We start from the raw sequence: 12,486 nt of genomic DNA on the forward strand, positions 1-12,486 counted from the left end.
GAGAAAAATAAAATCTAGACACCTTAAGCTGTAGGTTTAAAATGATAATGAAGAACAAAGACGACACCTCGGAAGCCGATGGAACCCCGTTCTTACAATGACCACGTTTTATAAAGGCCACGCGAGCCTTTGAAGGAAGAACACGGCGCCTTGAGAAGCCTGGCCCGCCCGCGGGGTTCAGTGTCCCTGGTACAGCACGAACAGCCGGCGGGGAGGAGGGAGCCTCCACACGAACCCCGCTTACCTGCCAGTTTGCACTTCGTAGCTTGGAACGGGAGGGAGCAGAACTTGGGGTTCAGCTGGAACGCCTTGCTCTTCTCCACCAGCTCACTGAAGCCGTAGTCGACATAGCACACCTAAGGGTAAGAGAGGCGGGTCGGCCCACGCGGAGGCTCTCGTCCTGGCTCAGGACACGGGGGCCCAGCCCACCGGCTCCTCGGGGTCCCGCGCTCGGCGTGCACGGGGTGGGGGGGGCTGCCGGGAGGTGCTCCGACTGGCCCCAGAAGGGGAGGCTGGACTGGGGGCCAGGAACCCCACCCTGCCCTGGGGGCGCGAAGGGGCCTGCCGATGCCTCCTGGTGCCAGTTCGTCCCCGGCCCGCGGACCTGGCCCTGCCAGCCCTGAAGGCGGTCACCGGTTTGTTCGTGACCGACCCTTGCCCTCTTGCTGTTTCGGGGGCCGCGCTCTGCTGGGGTGTCGGATTCCTGCCCCGGTGCGGCCCTCGAGTCGCCCATTCCCGGCTGGTGGTGGCGAAGACGACATCCTGGAGGGGAGCTGGCTCTGACCCTTCCCCAGCTCAGCCAAGGCCCTGATCTGCGGGGCCGGGGTCTGTGTTCACGAGGCCTGAACGACCCTGCTGTCATCGGCACAACCGCGAGGGCCCTGCCCGGGGCTCGGGAAGCTCGACCACCTGTCCAGCTGCGAATAGCTAGGCAAGCCCGGGGCCTTTGCTTTTTTATTTTATTTTGGTTCTACAATCTGCATTTTTATTTTTTGAGAAAAATAAAATCTAGACACCTTAAGCTGGGTGTTTAAAAGGAAAATGAAGGCCCTCTGGCGCCCTCCAGTGGCCGCAGGCCTCACTGCGCCCCCAGTGCCACACGCACGGCCGCCCCCGGCCGCCCCCCGGACGCGCGTCCATCCACTTGGGCAGCTGCAGGCTTGCGCGGGGCCCGTCCCTGTCTGCCCAGGTCACCGAGGGCCTGACCAGCGGAGGCCGAGGGGCCAGGTAGCCGCGGCCAAGCGCTGCGCAGTTCAAGAGGAGGCTGTCGCTGAGTAGCTGGGGTGTCTCCAAATAAAGGGGGATGTGGGGAGCAAGATGACAGCCAGAAGAGGGGCCACGGCGACTGCCGCCTCGAGGGCTTCCTCCCCTGCACGCTGCGCAGCGCCACGACGCCCGGCGGCAGCAGCTGCCCACCCTCCTCGAGAGGCTTTCTCCTGCCGCGGGACACCACCGTCTCCTCCCCAGGTGAGCCGTCCTGCCCTCGGGTCCTGAAAGCGCCTCCAAAGCTGGTGCCTCCCAACCGGAGCCACCTCCGGCCCTGACTTCTCCCCGAGCCCCAAACTCACCCTGCACCTGGCACCCGGCAGGCTGTCAGCCCACGTCCCGGCCTCAGCCAAGGGCGCCACCACCCACCCCTGCTCGAGCACCAGCCCAGCAGCCCTCCTCCTCTGCTTACCCCTCACCCCCACATCCTGTGAGCTCCACCTCCAAAGAGACCCCGAACCTCTCCCCTACCTCCGTCTCCACAGCGTCACCAAAGCCAGGTTACAAGGACTGGCTATTGCTATTGCTAACTCGGCTTCCATTCCGTCTTTGTTCTACTCTCCATTCCCCTGGCAGCTGCCAGACAGATTTTTAAAACATACAGAGGAGACCCCATCAACCTGCCCAGTCCTCCCTTCAAGTTCTTTTCTACAGCAGCATCCCGCTTAGTTCCTTCATTACACTTAAAATAGCTTGTTTGTTGCATACTTGTTTATGTCTCTTCTCTCTAGAACACATGCTTCTCTTTTTAAAAATAAATCTTTTTTTTTCCCCTAAGATTTCTCCCCACCCACTCAGTGTTTGCACTTGCTGTGTCTGTTTGTCTTCCCTGTTTCCTTAGGAGGCAGCAGGAACCGAACCCAGGACCTCCGATGTGGGAGGGAGGTGCTTAATCGCTTGAGCCATCTCCACTCCCTGCTTTGTTGTGTCTCTCATTATGTTTTCCTTGTGTCTCTTGTTGTGTCATCTTGTCCCGTCAGCTCATCGTGCCTGCCCGTCATGCCAGCTCGCTGACTTCTTTAGGAGGCACCGGAAACCAAATCAGGGACCTTCCATGTGGTAGGCAGGAGCTCAATCCCTTGAGCCACATCTGCTTCTTGAAGCAGGGACTTGTTTTTTCTCCTGCCTTAGGCCAGTGAACTAATGAATGCAAAGTGTAGCAAGTGAGGCACTACTGAGATGTCGGTCTCTGGTTTTACAGAGGAAGAATCAGAGGTGGTGGTAACTTTCCCGAGACCACAGGGCTAGAAGCAGCAGAGCTGGGGTTCAAAACCGGGTCTGTCTTGCTCCAGAGCACCAAGCCGCAGGAGGAGGGAGGGAGGCAGCGGGGCGAGCCCGGGGATTGCACCGGGAGACGTCCTCAGGGAAGGTCCGCCCTTAGGCTGGGCAAGGCCGCACTGCTGGCGCCCGCTGGGACTTCTGTAGGCTTCGTCTCTGCCCCAGAAATCCTGGTATGCCTTAAAACGCTTAACTTTTGATGAGCTTCCTGGGGCCAGAGAGAAAGAAACGCCAGCAAGCAGAAGTTTTTCAAGGGATCAGGTCCTCGCGGAGCAGAACGCAGTGACGGGCTGCACGGGGGCCTCCTGAGACGGGCTCCCGCCCCCACTCCGCTCCAGCGCCCCTCTCTTCCGGGCCTTGACCTTCCATGGATGAGCAGTCTCCCCACCCGGCCCCAGCGCCAGGTCTCTGCCAGCCTCCTCCGCGAGGGGGCCCAGTCCCCCAACTGCCAGGATTCACCCAGGTTGGGATTTCTCTGACACACAACTCCCGCCTACTTCCTGTGATAAAGCAAACCCCAGGTGTACTTTTCTTTTTTTAAAATTTATTTATTTATCCCCCACCCTTGCCGCTTGCTTGCTATCTGCCTCTTTGACCAGTCACTGTGCATTCTCCTGCGTCTGCTTGTCTCCCTTTGTTGCATCATCTTGCTGTACCAGCTCTCGGCGGGCGCGGGCCAGCTCTGCCTTCACAAGGAGGCCCTGGGAAGCGAGCCCATGGCCTCCCATATGGTAGACGGGGCCCATTCGGTTGAGCCACGTCTGCTTCCCCCAGGGGTACTTCTGATCCATTTTCTTCCTCTCTAAGCTGAGTTGACCATCGACCCCTCTGTGGTTTTCTCTCCCAGAAAAGGGGTCTCTACTGGGGTGTTTCCACACCTGTGGTGACGTTGGGGCAGGGAGGGTCTTGGGCACCAAGAGATGCCAGGCCCCGGACCTCCGAGTCCAATCCCTTGGTGCTGTAGGCACAGAGGGATGGAGGGACCCACCCGAGGACAGACAAAAGGACAGGCAGAGTCAGGTCCAGGCCCTCCTTGGGGCCAGGGTTCCAGTCATCAACTTGGTCCTCAGCGTTTTCCCAACTTTATTGAAACGTAATTTACAAAGACTAAAAAACACCCACAAAAAGGACACAATAAGTTGGGTTTTGACAAATGTATAGGGCCACGTAATCACCACGTACGTAATCAAGGTTTCAACCTTTTCCATCCCAGAAAGTTCCCTTCTGCCCTGCCACATGAACGCCTCCACCTGCCGCCCTGCCACCGCTGCCCTGATTTCTATCCTGCAGATGAAACATTACCTCTTCTTTTTTTAAAAAAAAAGATTTATTTTTTATTTATCTCTCTCCTTCCCCGTTGTCTGCTCTCTGTGTCCATTCACTGTGTGTTCTTCTGTGTCTGCTTGTGTCAGTGGCACCCAGAATCTGTGTCTCGTTTTTTTGCTGCATCATCTTGCTGCGTCAGCTCTCCGGGTGTGCAGCGCCATTCCTGGGCAGGCTGCTCTTTCTTTTGCTCTGGGCGGCTCTCCTTACGGGGCGCACTCCTTGCGCGTGGGGCTCCCCTACGCGGGGACACCCCTGCGTGGCGCGGCACTCCTTGCGCGCATCAGCACTGTGCGTGGGCCAGCTGCACACGGGTCAAGGAGGCCTGGGGTTTGAACCGCGGACCTCCCATGTGGTAGATGGAGGCCCTAACCGCTGGGCCAAGTCTGCCTCCCCATTACCTCTTCTGACACGCCATTTAAGCGCACGTCTGGCTCCTTCTGTTTTACTGTGAGTCCTCACTCATAGCGGTTGGACTGTGTGCACTAGGAGGTCGTTCCTCTTTACTGCAGGATAGTATTCCGTTATGTGGATAAACAGAAATTTGCTTATACATCCACTTTGGGTGAACATTTGTGTTGTTTCCAGTTCGGGACTAATAATAACAAAGCTGCTATGAACGTGTGTGTCCAAGGCTTTGTGTGGACCCAAATCGTCACTGCTCTCGGGATCAACACGCAGGGCTCGCGCGGTGTCTCACTTCCTATCGACAGCTGGGTGAGCAGCAGCAAGCCCCCCTTTCTGACCTGCCGAAGTTGTGCTTGCGGGGGCTTGCGGGGGGTGGCGACCGCTGGCCTTGAGCCCAGGTTCAGGGACTGGTCACTGGCGCTCAATGACCGGCTGGGGGCTGACACTGCCACGTGGGTGAGGGAAGAGAGGCGACACAATAGAAGAGTATTTCCCTGCTTGCAAAATCTGGAGACAATCTGAAGACCCATAGACGTGTCTCCCCTCATAGACCGCGTCTTCCATGAAAACGGGAAGGGTGTGAAGCGGGTGACGAAGAACGCCCTCCTACATGGTGTCCACCCCATTGAGCCAATGGGCCCAGCCCCTGCCGAGCCCCTGCCCAGCCCCGGCCCAGCCCCTGCCCAGCCCCGGCCCAGCCCTGGCCCGGCCCCGGCCCAGCCCCTGCCCAGCCCCGGCCCAGCCCCTGCCCAGCCCCTGCCCAGCCCCCGCCCCGGCCCCAGCCCCGGCCCCTGCCCGGCCCCTGCCCGGCCCCTGCCCGGCCCCTGCCCGGCCCCGGCCCGGCCATGGCGCGGCCCTTGCCCGGCCCCTGCCCGGCCCCGGCCCAGCCGCTGCCCAGCTCTGGCCCAGCTCCCGTGGCAGGTTTCCCTTTGGGCAAGGGGCGGTCTTAACAATCAGAAGGAGAGAGCCCTTCTCACACTCGCCTGAAGTAGCAGCCCTGACAGGAGAGATTCCGAGGCGCACCCGATCTGAAGGGCACGATGGGAGCACACACAGCTTCCGCCAGCAAAGGAAGAGGCGACAGGGAGAAAACCGCGCACAGGCAGGCCCCCGCAAGGAATGCTGCGAGCAGCTCCGGAGACGGTAAGATAAAACCCTCCATTCTTCCTACTCTTAACTGATCTAACAGACACTTTGTTCAACCCACTGCAGGATCAGAGCTCCTGGATGAGCGAAACGAGCGGCAGCAGGGATGGAAGGGCCAGCAGGACATGGGGATACGGGTTCAAAGGTGACTGCGCTCCTGGAAGTGGCACAGAGCGACCTGGAGGCAGACACGTGTGCTGTGGACACAGCGCGCTGGGCCAGGGGGCAGCAGGGCAGCGGGGGTCACGGGCGACTGGTCAGGTGGGCGCCGAGGCCACCGGGAGACCCGACCTCGTTCCCCGAGTCGAGGGAAAGAGGAGGCGGAAAGGCAGGGCTGACCGCAGGACGGTGGCCGCACCCGGGGTCCGCGGGTCAAAGAGCCTGCTGACCTGCTCGGGGGGATGGAGGGGCGACGGAGGGGCGACGCGCTCGGTGCTCTCAGGGGAGCCGAGTCCTCTCTGGTCCCCAGCGGGCCGCGGCGGAGGGCACGCAAGCCCGCACCCTGCACGGCTCCCTCGCCCTGCACGGCTCCCTCGCCCTGCTCGGCTCCTCACCCCGGGGGCCGGCCTCGGTGGGCAGCCCGCGGGGCTCTGCCGGCGCTCCCCGGACGTGCCGGGGGAGGGGAGGAGACACCTGCTCCTGACCAGGGCTCGGGTCGGGGAGACACACGGAGGACTATCTTTCAGGAACGCGCTGAGGTAAGAGGATTGTCGCTGACCTCAGCGCCGGCGGGGCCGTTCCTTCTCTACTCCCGGAGAAACTAAGGACAGAGAGAAAGGACCCCGAGTCTGAGCAGCCCCGTCGCGTGTGGAAAACACCCGGGAGTCTGCCTTGATCCTGCCGCGACCCCGGGACCAGGGCTTGCCTTGATCTTGCTGTCGTCTGCGGAGACGACCTGCGCCCGCAGCCAGGCGTCCTCCTCGGCGTGGACGGCCAGCAGCTGGCCCACGTGCGCGGCCTGCACCGGGCCGGCCTGGGGGCCCCGGCTGTAGTAGTCCTTCATCTCGTCCTCCAGGAGCTCCTGCGCGGCTGAGTAGTCCTTGCCCACGTACCTGAGGTGGCGAAGGGGAGAGAGCTCAGTGAAGCCCGGAGGAGCCACCCCCTCAGGAACGGGGCGCTGCTTCCTGCCATCTTCCCTCTGCCTCCAGCCTCAGCCCTGCTGACATCGACAGGGGACGGCTGTCCTCTAGAATCGCTTCCCTCTCCCTTTTTAAACTAATTCTGAAATAATTTCAAATGTAAACACAGTTGCACAAATAATACAAAACTCCCTACAGATACCCAGATCCCACAACTTGTAACATTTTGCTCTCCCTCCCTTCTTCCATCCCTCCCTCCCTTCCTTATTCAGCTATCTGTCCACCTATCTCTCCATCCATCCATCCATTCATTGGCCTAGCCATCTCTCCATCCATCTTTCCTTTCATCCAAGTCTCCATCCATCTGTCCATCCATCCACCCACCCACCCATCACACATTTATCTCCTGATAAAGGCAGATACAGTATTGGGGAGATGATGTGAAACACCACACAATAAAGCAGACGCTTGAGAACAATCCAGAGAAGCAGAGGCTCTCCCAGGGCAGGGGGCCCTGGCAGTCTCCAGGGAAGACTGGGCTGAGAAAGGACTCAAGGAGGAGGAAGAGAGCAGTCCACAGTGGACGCAGGGCTCCGCTGGAGGCCACCTAACCAAGGGTCAGCTGAGATTTGGAGGAAGGCTGAGAACTGGAGAACCAAAGATAGAGTTTTCCCCAAACTAATGCTGGGTCTGTATAAGGCTCAAGTTCTAAAAAACAAGGATGTTTTATTAGAGAAAAAACAAAGCCTTAAGCACAGCAAACACAACCATGTGACACACTTCCCCCAACTCACTGAATGAATTTCAATACAACATTGAGTTCTGACCCCCTTAAGAAAGAAAACATGGGAGCAGATGTGGCTCAAGCAGTTGAGCGCCCGCCTCCCACACGCAAGGTCCTGGGTTTGGTTCCCGGTGCCTCCTAAAGAGAAAACCAAAGAGCAAAAACACAACACGCCGACAACAAGCCAAACAACAATCAGACAATGGACAAATGAGGGAGCCACTCAGGGGAGCTGATGTGGCTCAGTGGTTAAGCACCAGCCTCCCACCTACAAGGTCCCGGGTTCAATCCCTGGTCCTGGTCCCTCAAGAAAAAAAAAAGAGATAACCTGTATTCTAGCCAGCGCCTCTGAAATTGTGTATTTCCCCCCAGGACATGCCCCTACCACCATGCTAAAGTTCTGTCGACAGCTGCAGACACCGGGTCCCAGCTCATGCTGACACACTACACTGTTTCCCTCCCTGCCACATACAGGCTGTGCTTCGGTCCTCAGGGACAGTTCCACCACGGGCCTCCTTGGGCTCCCAGCCTGGCAGGTCACACTTGAGCCGAAGGAGAGAGGCGGCCTTGGGCGTGGGGCGCAGCCTTCCTGGCTACAGGGTGGTGCACTGCCACCACCAGCCTCACCTGCACCCGAAGAAACGCTGTTCTTTGTACTGTTCTGGCTTTTTACCCAGGGCCCCAGGGGTCCCACAGAGCCCTCGAGAACTATTCCTTTAGGCGCAGTTTCATGGACGCTTGGTAACTGTCAGTAGGGCAGTCACCCTATTCCACTTGTCGCTAGGGAGAAAAAGAGCTGCGCCCTCTCCAGAGCCCCCCACGGGATGGAGAGGACGCCGCTTCTTCCCAACGGCTCTTTACCGCCACCCTCTCGTCCACGTGTACTGCTCCTGCCGGCGCCGCGGCGCTGCCGGGGCTTCCTGGGGTCCCGCTCTCTCCCCAGTGCCCATCTCCTGCGCTGTGGAATCTGGGGGCTCCCCATATACCCCCTCGCCAGCGTGGTGGCCACCCTGGGAGCTCGGCTGGCAGGGGCCCGGGCTGCGGCGCGACGTGCCAGGGAGGAGGACGGGGTGAGGGTGGCCTGGGCCCTCCGGGCAGTGTCCGCTCTCTGGGGCAACAGGCAGTGCAGGCCACATGGCTGGGGGACAGGGCGTGGCACCATAGCTGGTGTGGCAGCAGGCATTGGCAAGAAGGAGGCCAAATTCCCCCAAATGACCCGAGCAAGGGAGCAGAGGAGGATGCGCAGGCCCATTCAGGACGGCCCAGACACAGCCGTCGACAAAGTGGGTGTCAGAGACGGGAGCCCTGGGGCTCCCGTAACTCCTGCCCTGAGGGTTCTGCCACGCGCCACGCACCACGCACCACGCACCACGCACTCTTCTGGGCCCTCCATGAGCTGGAGGCACAGCTTCCAGAGCCCAGGCCTGTGCGGAGGACATGGGGACAGGTCAGGGTTCAGCTTGGTGGGAGGACGTGGGGACAGGGCAGGGCTCAGCCTGGGGGGAGGACGTGGGGACAGGCCGGGGCTCAGCCTGGTGGGGAGGATGTGGGGACAGGCCGGGGCTCAGCCTGGTGGGAGGACGTGGGGACAGGCCGGGGCTCAGGCTGGTGGGGAGGACGTGGGGACAGGGCAGGGCTCAGCCTGGTGGGGAGGACGTGGGGACAGGCCGGGGCTCAGCCTGGTGGGAGGACGTGGGGACAGGCTAGGGCTCAGCCTGGTGGGAGGACGTGGGGACAGGCCAGGGCTCAGCCTGGGGGGAGGACGTGGGGACAGGCCAGGGCTCAGGCTGGTGGGGAGGACGTGGGGACAGGCCAGGGCTCAGCCTGGAGGGAGGACGTGGGGACAGGCCAGGGCTCAGGCTGGTGGGGAGGACGTGGGGACAGGCCAGGGCTCAGCCTGGGGGGAGGACGTGGGGACAGGCCAGGGCTCAGCCTGGTGGGAGGACATGGGGACAGGCCAGGGCTCAGCCTGGGGGGAGGACGTGGGGACAGGCCAGGGCTTAGGCTGGTGGGGAGGACGTGGGGACAGGCCGGGGCTCAGGCTGGTGGGGAGGACGTGGGGACAGGCCAGGGCTCAGCCTGGGGGGAGGACGTGGGGACAGGCCAGGGCTCAGGCTGGTGGGGAGGACGTGGGGACAGGCCGGGGCTCAGGCTGGTGGGGAGGACGTGGGGACAGGCTAGGGCTCAGCCTGGTGGGGACGATGTGGGGACAGGGTGGGGCTCAGGCTGGTGGGGAGGACGTGGGGACAGGCCAGGGCTCAGCCTGGGGGGAGGACGTGGGGACAGGCCAGGGCTCAGGCTGGTGGGGAGGACGTGGGGACAGGTTGGGGCTCAGGCTGGTGGGGAGGACGTGGGGACAGGCTAGGGCTCAGCCTGGTGGGGACGATGTGGGGACAGGGTGGGGCTCAGGCTGGTGGGGAGGATGTGGGGACAGGCTAGGGCTCAGCCTGGTGGGAGGACGTGGGGACAGGCCAGGGCTCAGCCTGGTGAGAGAACGTGGGGACGGAGCAGGGCTCAGCCCGGCAGGAAAGATGTGGCTCTGCCAAGTCTCCGGGGCCAGCCTGGCAGCAGGTGCAGCCCGCCCTGCTCACGGGTGCCCCGCCGCCTGCTGCAAATGGAGAAGGGTGACTCCAGGATTCAAACCCACCTGTAAAAAGGATGGGAACGATCCCTGGAGCCCGAGTCCCATCATCCCGGAGGAGAGCGGAACCCCCCACTGAGGTTCTAGAACCGACCCCGGTTCCCGCCCGTCTTTGGGAAGAGCACCAGGAATGAGTCTGCGGCCTCGCCCAGCGCTGGGTGCTTCGTCTCTGGCAGCCACGCCCAGGAAAGCTGGCAACAGACACCAGAGGCTCTCGTCCAGGGGGCTGACGTAGGTCTTCTTTATCATGCCAAATGGTAAGAGTTAGCAATGTGCCCCCGGCATCTTTCCTTTACAGCAGCAGATCAGCGAGACACGGTGGGACCCCTCACCCGGCCACCGGGGGTCCTCTCCTCCAAGGCCACCAGCCCCAGGGAGCACGATCGCCGCAGCGGGTTCAACCAGAAGAGCTTCAACACCTCTGAGCCACCCTTCCCTGCGGTCGGGACGTCTCTCAAGTCCTTCCTGGCCCCCCGGCTCCCGCTAGGAGCCTCTGGGAGAGCGATGCCCACACCGCAGGGGTATTTTGGGTGAAGGAGCTGGGATCCTGTGCTGCTTCAGCTTTTTCCTGATCAGACGTTTCCAGAGATCCAGCCACACAGATTCCCGTTCCCGAGCCCGAGTCGGAAGCTACAAGTGACAGTGCTTCGGGGCACGTACGGTCCTTCAAAAGCCCACGGCACCCACAGCACCCACCTGGAGCCCGTCCTACACAATGCCTCCTCCTCCCAGCCGGTGACTCCGGAGGCGCGAGTCACCTGGGCACCTTTGGGTCCAAGGGCTAATCAGATGCAGGTACTAGGAAGATGAGGCTTAGCTAACTGAGTCCCAGGAAATGCTACACCATCACAGACAAAACAGTTTACCTGTACGTCCGCGCAGGACTTGCTTTTCAGCAGATTAGGTGTTGCTTCTCATCTACAGAGTTGTCAGTGACAATGAGTTTCAAGTCCAAACTACGTTTTCATTCCATTTTTCAAAACTGGTAATAATCACTTTCCCCCCAAGAATAGTGGACCATTTTGAATATTTAACAGGTATTAATTAGCTTACAGCTTACATCGCTATACTTCATAGCACTAAATCATAGCACTAGGAATGCCTTATTCTTCCGTCCGCCGCAGCTTTCACGGGAAGAACAAGGAACTGACAAACGCACACGAGCACCCGAAGGAAGGGGAGGGCGAGACTTGCCTGATAACCACTTCGTTGGTATTGCTCAGCTCGACCACCAAGACCGACGGGGACGCCTCGGTTGGGATGGTTAGCGGAGGGACCGTGACCTGCTCCAGGAAGAGCGGCGCAGTGTCGGCGAGGTTCCCTTCTATCTGCAAGTACTCCTGCTCAACCATGGACTTGATGTCACAGTCGCCATGCGCCTGCCCCGCGTTGCTGAGGATCTGGTCAGGGGGCGGCGGGAGCTTGGCGTAGAGGATGGCCTTGGGGGGGTTCCTGGAAATGTAGTCTACGGTGCACACGTCGGAGAGCAGGGCGAGGTTTTTCAAGGCCTCCTCGGGGAACTTCACCCTGTACACGTCCTCGAACGCATTCGGGAGTGCGCTGGCCCAGAGACCGCTGGAGTACTTCCGCAGCAGCCCCGCGACCTTCTCTTTAAAGTCTCCCGTCAGATCTGCTGGACACCCCTTTACCATCGGCGTTTGCGCTGGAGGAGGGAGCGGGGATGGGTGCATTTTTTCACTGTCCAGTTCATTTTTCAAAAGCTGCTTTCTCTTGGCTGGATAAAGAAGTAAATCTTGACCACCGCTGCAAGGTTTTTCCACCTACAATTTTTAAATAGAGCAAATGATAGATGTTTCAATGGCAACCGGGAAGCACCTTAATGCATTTTACCTTTGAGGGCAACTCTGTCTTCAAGGGGATCAAGAGAATGCAAAAGTGCACATTTTACTCTTATTCTCAATGGCTAAGACGTTAGCGCATTGCTTCCACCTGCAAATAACATCACAAGCTGCATTTCAGAAATAAATGGTGTAATAAAATATTCAGTGTAACAGAGAATTTCACTTCTGAGGCATCTGCCCTCCAACGGCCCTAGGAAAGCGTGAGTACTTCTGCCCCATCCATGGCACATCTCACTACATTCTCTCGGCCAAATCCAAAAAGCAATGACTTTCAGAACTGACCAAACACAAGGCAAATGAGGCCGAGAGAAGGCAGGGGAACCGGCAGGAATAAACCGATGAATCAAAAGAAAGCAAGGAAACGTTTAGAACGAACTGGAACGACAGCTCTCTTTTTCTTGCAATATCCTGAGAAAACCCTCAGCTTTTCGATATTTAGAAGCAGCAGCTTGAAGGTTTTGTTTTTTGGTTTTTACAACAACCACAGCAGAAAGTTGGCTGAAAGGACTGCCTCTTCCATGAACAAAAATTTAAAATACCTGGCATTTTTACATCCTCCAGTGTCTAATTTTGTTCGTGTGACATTCCTGAAAGGCAGGGCTTGATGGTATCTCGCTACAGAGTGAGAAACTAATGTATGATACTATTTTTTCCAAGTTCTAGGTCTTTCTATTACTAGACAAGGTGTCAGTAAATTGC

General features: G+C 59.4%; 1 protein-coding gene and 2 long non-coding RNA genes across 5 annotated transcripts in view; 2 read left to right on the forward strand and 1 right to left on the reverse strand.

The window, feature by feature from the left end:
• The window catches only part of TDRD7 (tudor domain containing 7), a 75,850-nt gene that overhangs the window by 19,762 nt on the left and 43,602 nt on the right, over positions 1-12,486 (reverse strand). For all 3 annotated transcript variants that reach the window (XM_058302636.2, XM_058302635.1, XM_058302634.1), the window contains 3 exons: positions 11,120-11,706; positions 6,287-6,473; positions 245-356 (listed from right to left, as the gene is read on the reverse strand). In XM_058302636.2, coding sequence (XP_058158619.1) covers positions 245-356; positions 6,287-6,473; positions 11,120-11,706 — 886 coding nt within the window. The remainder of the gene's footprint in view (positions 1-244; positions 357-6,286; positions 6,474-11,119; positions 11,707-12,486) is intronic.
• Positions 352-4,980, forward strand: LOC105745705 (uncharacterized). Its single transcript, XR_009186960.1, has 3 exons — positions 352-1,467; positions 4,456-4,584; positions 4,826-4,980. It is a non-coding gene; the product is annotated as an uncharacterized lncRNA (long non-coding RNA).
• LOC139439527 (uncharacterized) lies at positions 5,124-6,978 on the forward strand. The gene is made up of 2 exons (XR_011649515.1): positions 5,124-5,566; positions 6,108-6,978. It is a non-coding gene; the product is annotated as an uncharacterized lncRNA (long non-coding RNA).

The sequence above is a fragment of the Dasypus novemcinctus genome, chromosome 8, assembly GCF_030445035.2.
Source record: "Dasypus novemcinctus isolate mDasNov1 chromosome 8, mDasNov1.1.hap2, whole genome shotgun sequence".
NCBI classification, from domain to species: domain Eukaryota; kingdom Metazoa; phylum Chordata; class Mammalia; order Cingulata; family Dasypodidae; genus Dasypus; species Dasypus novemcinctus.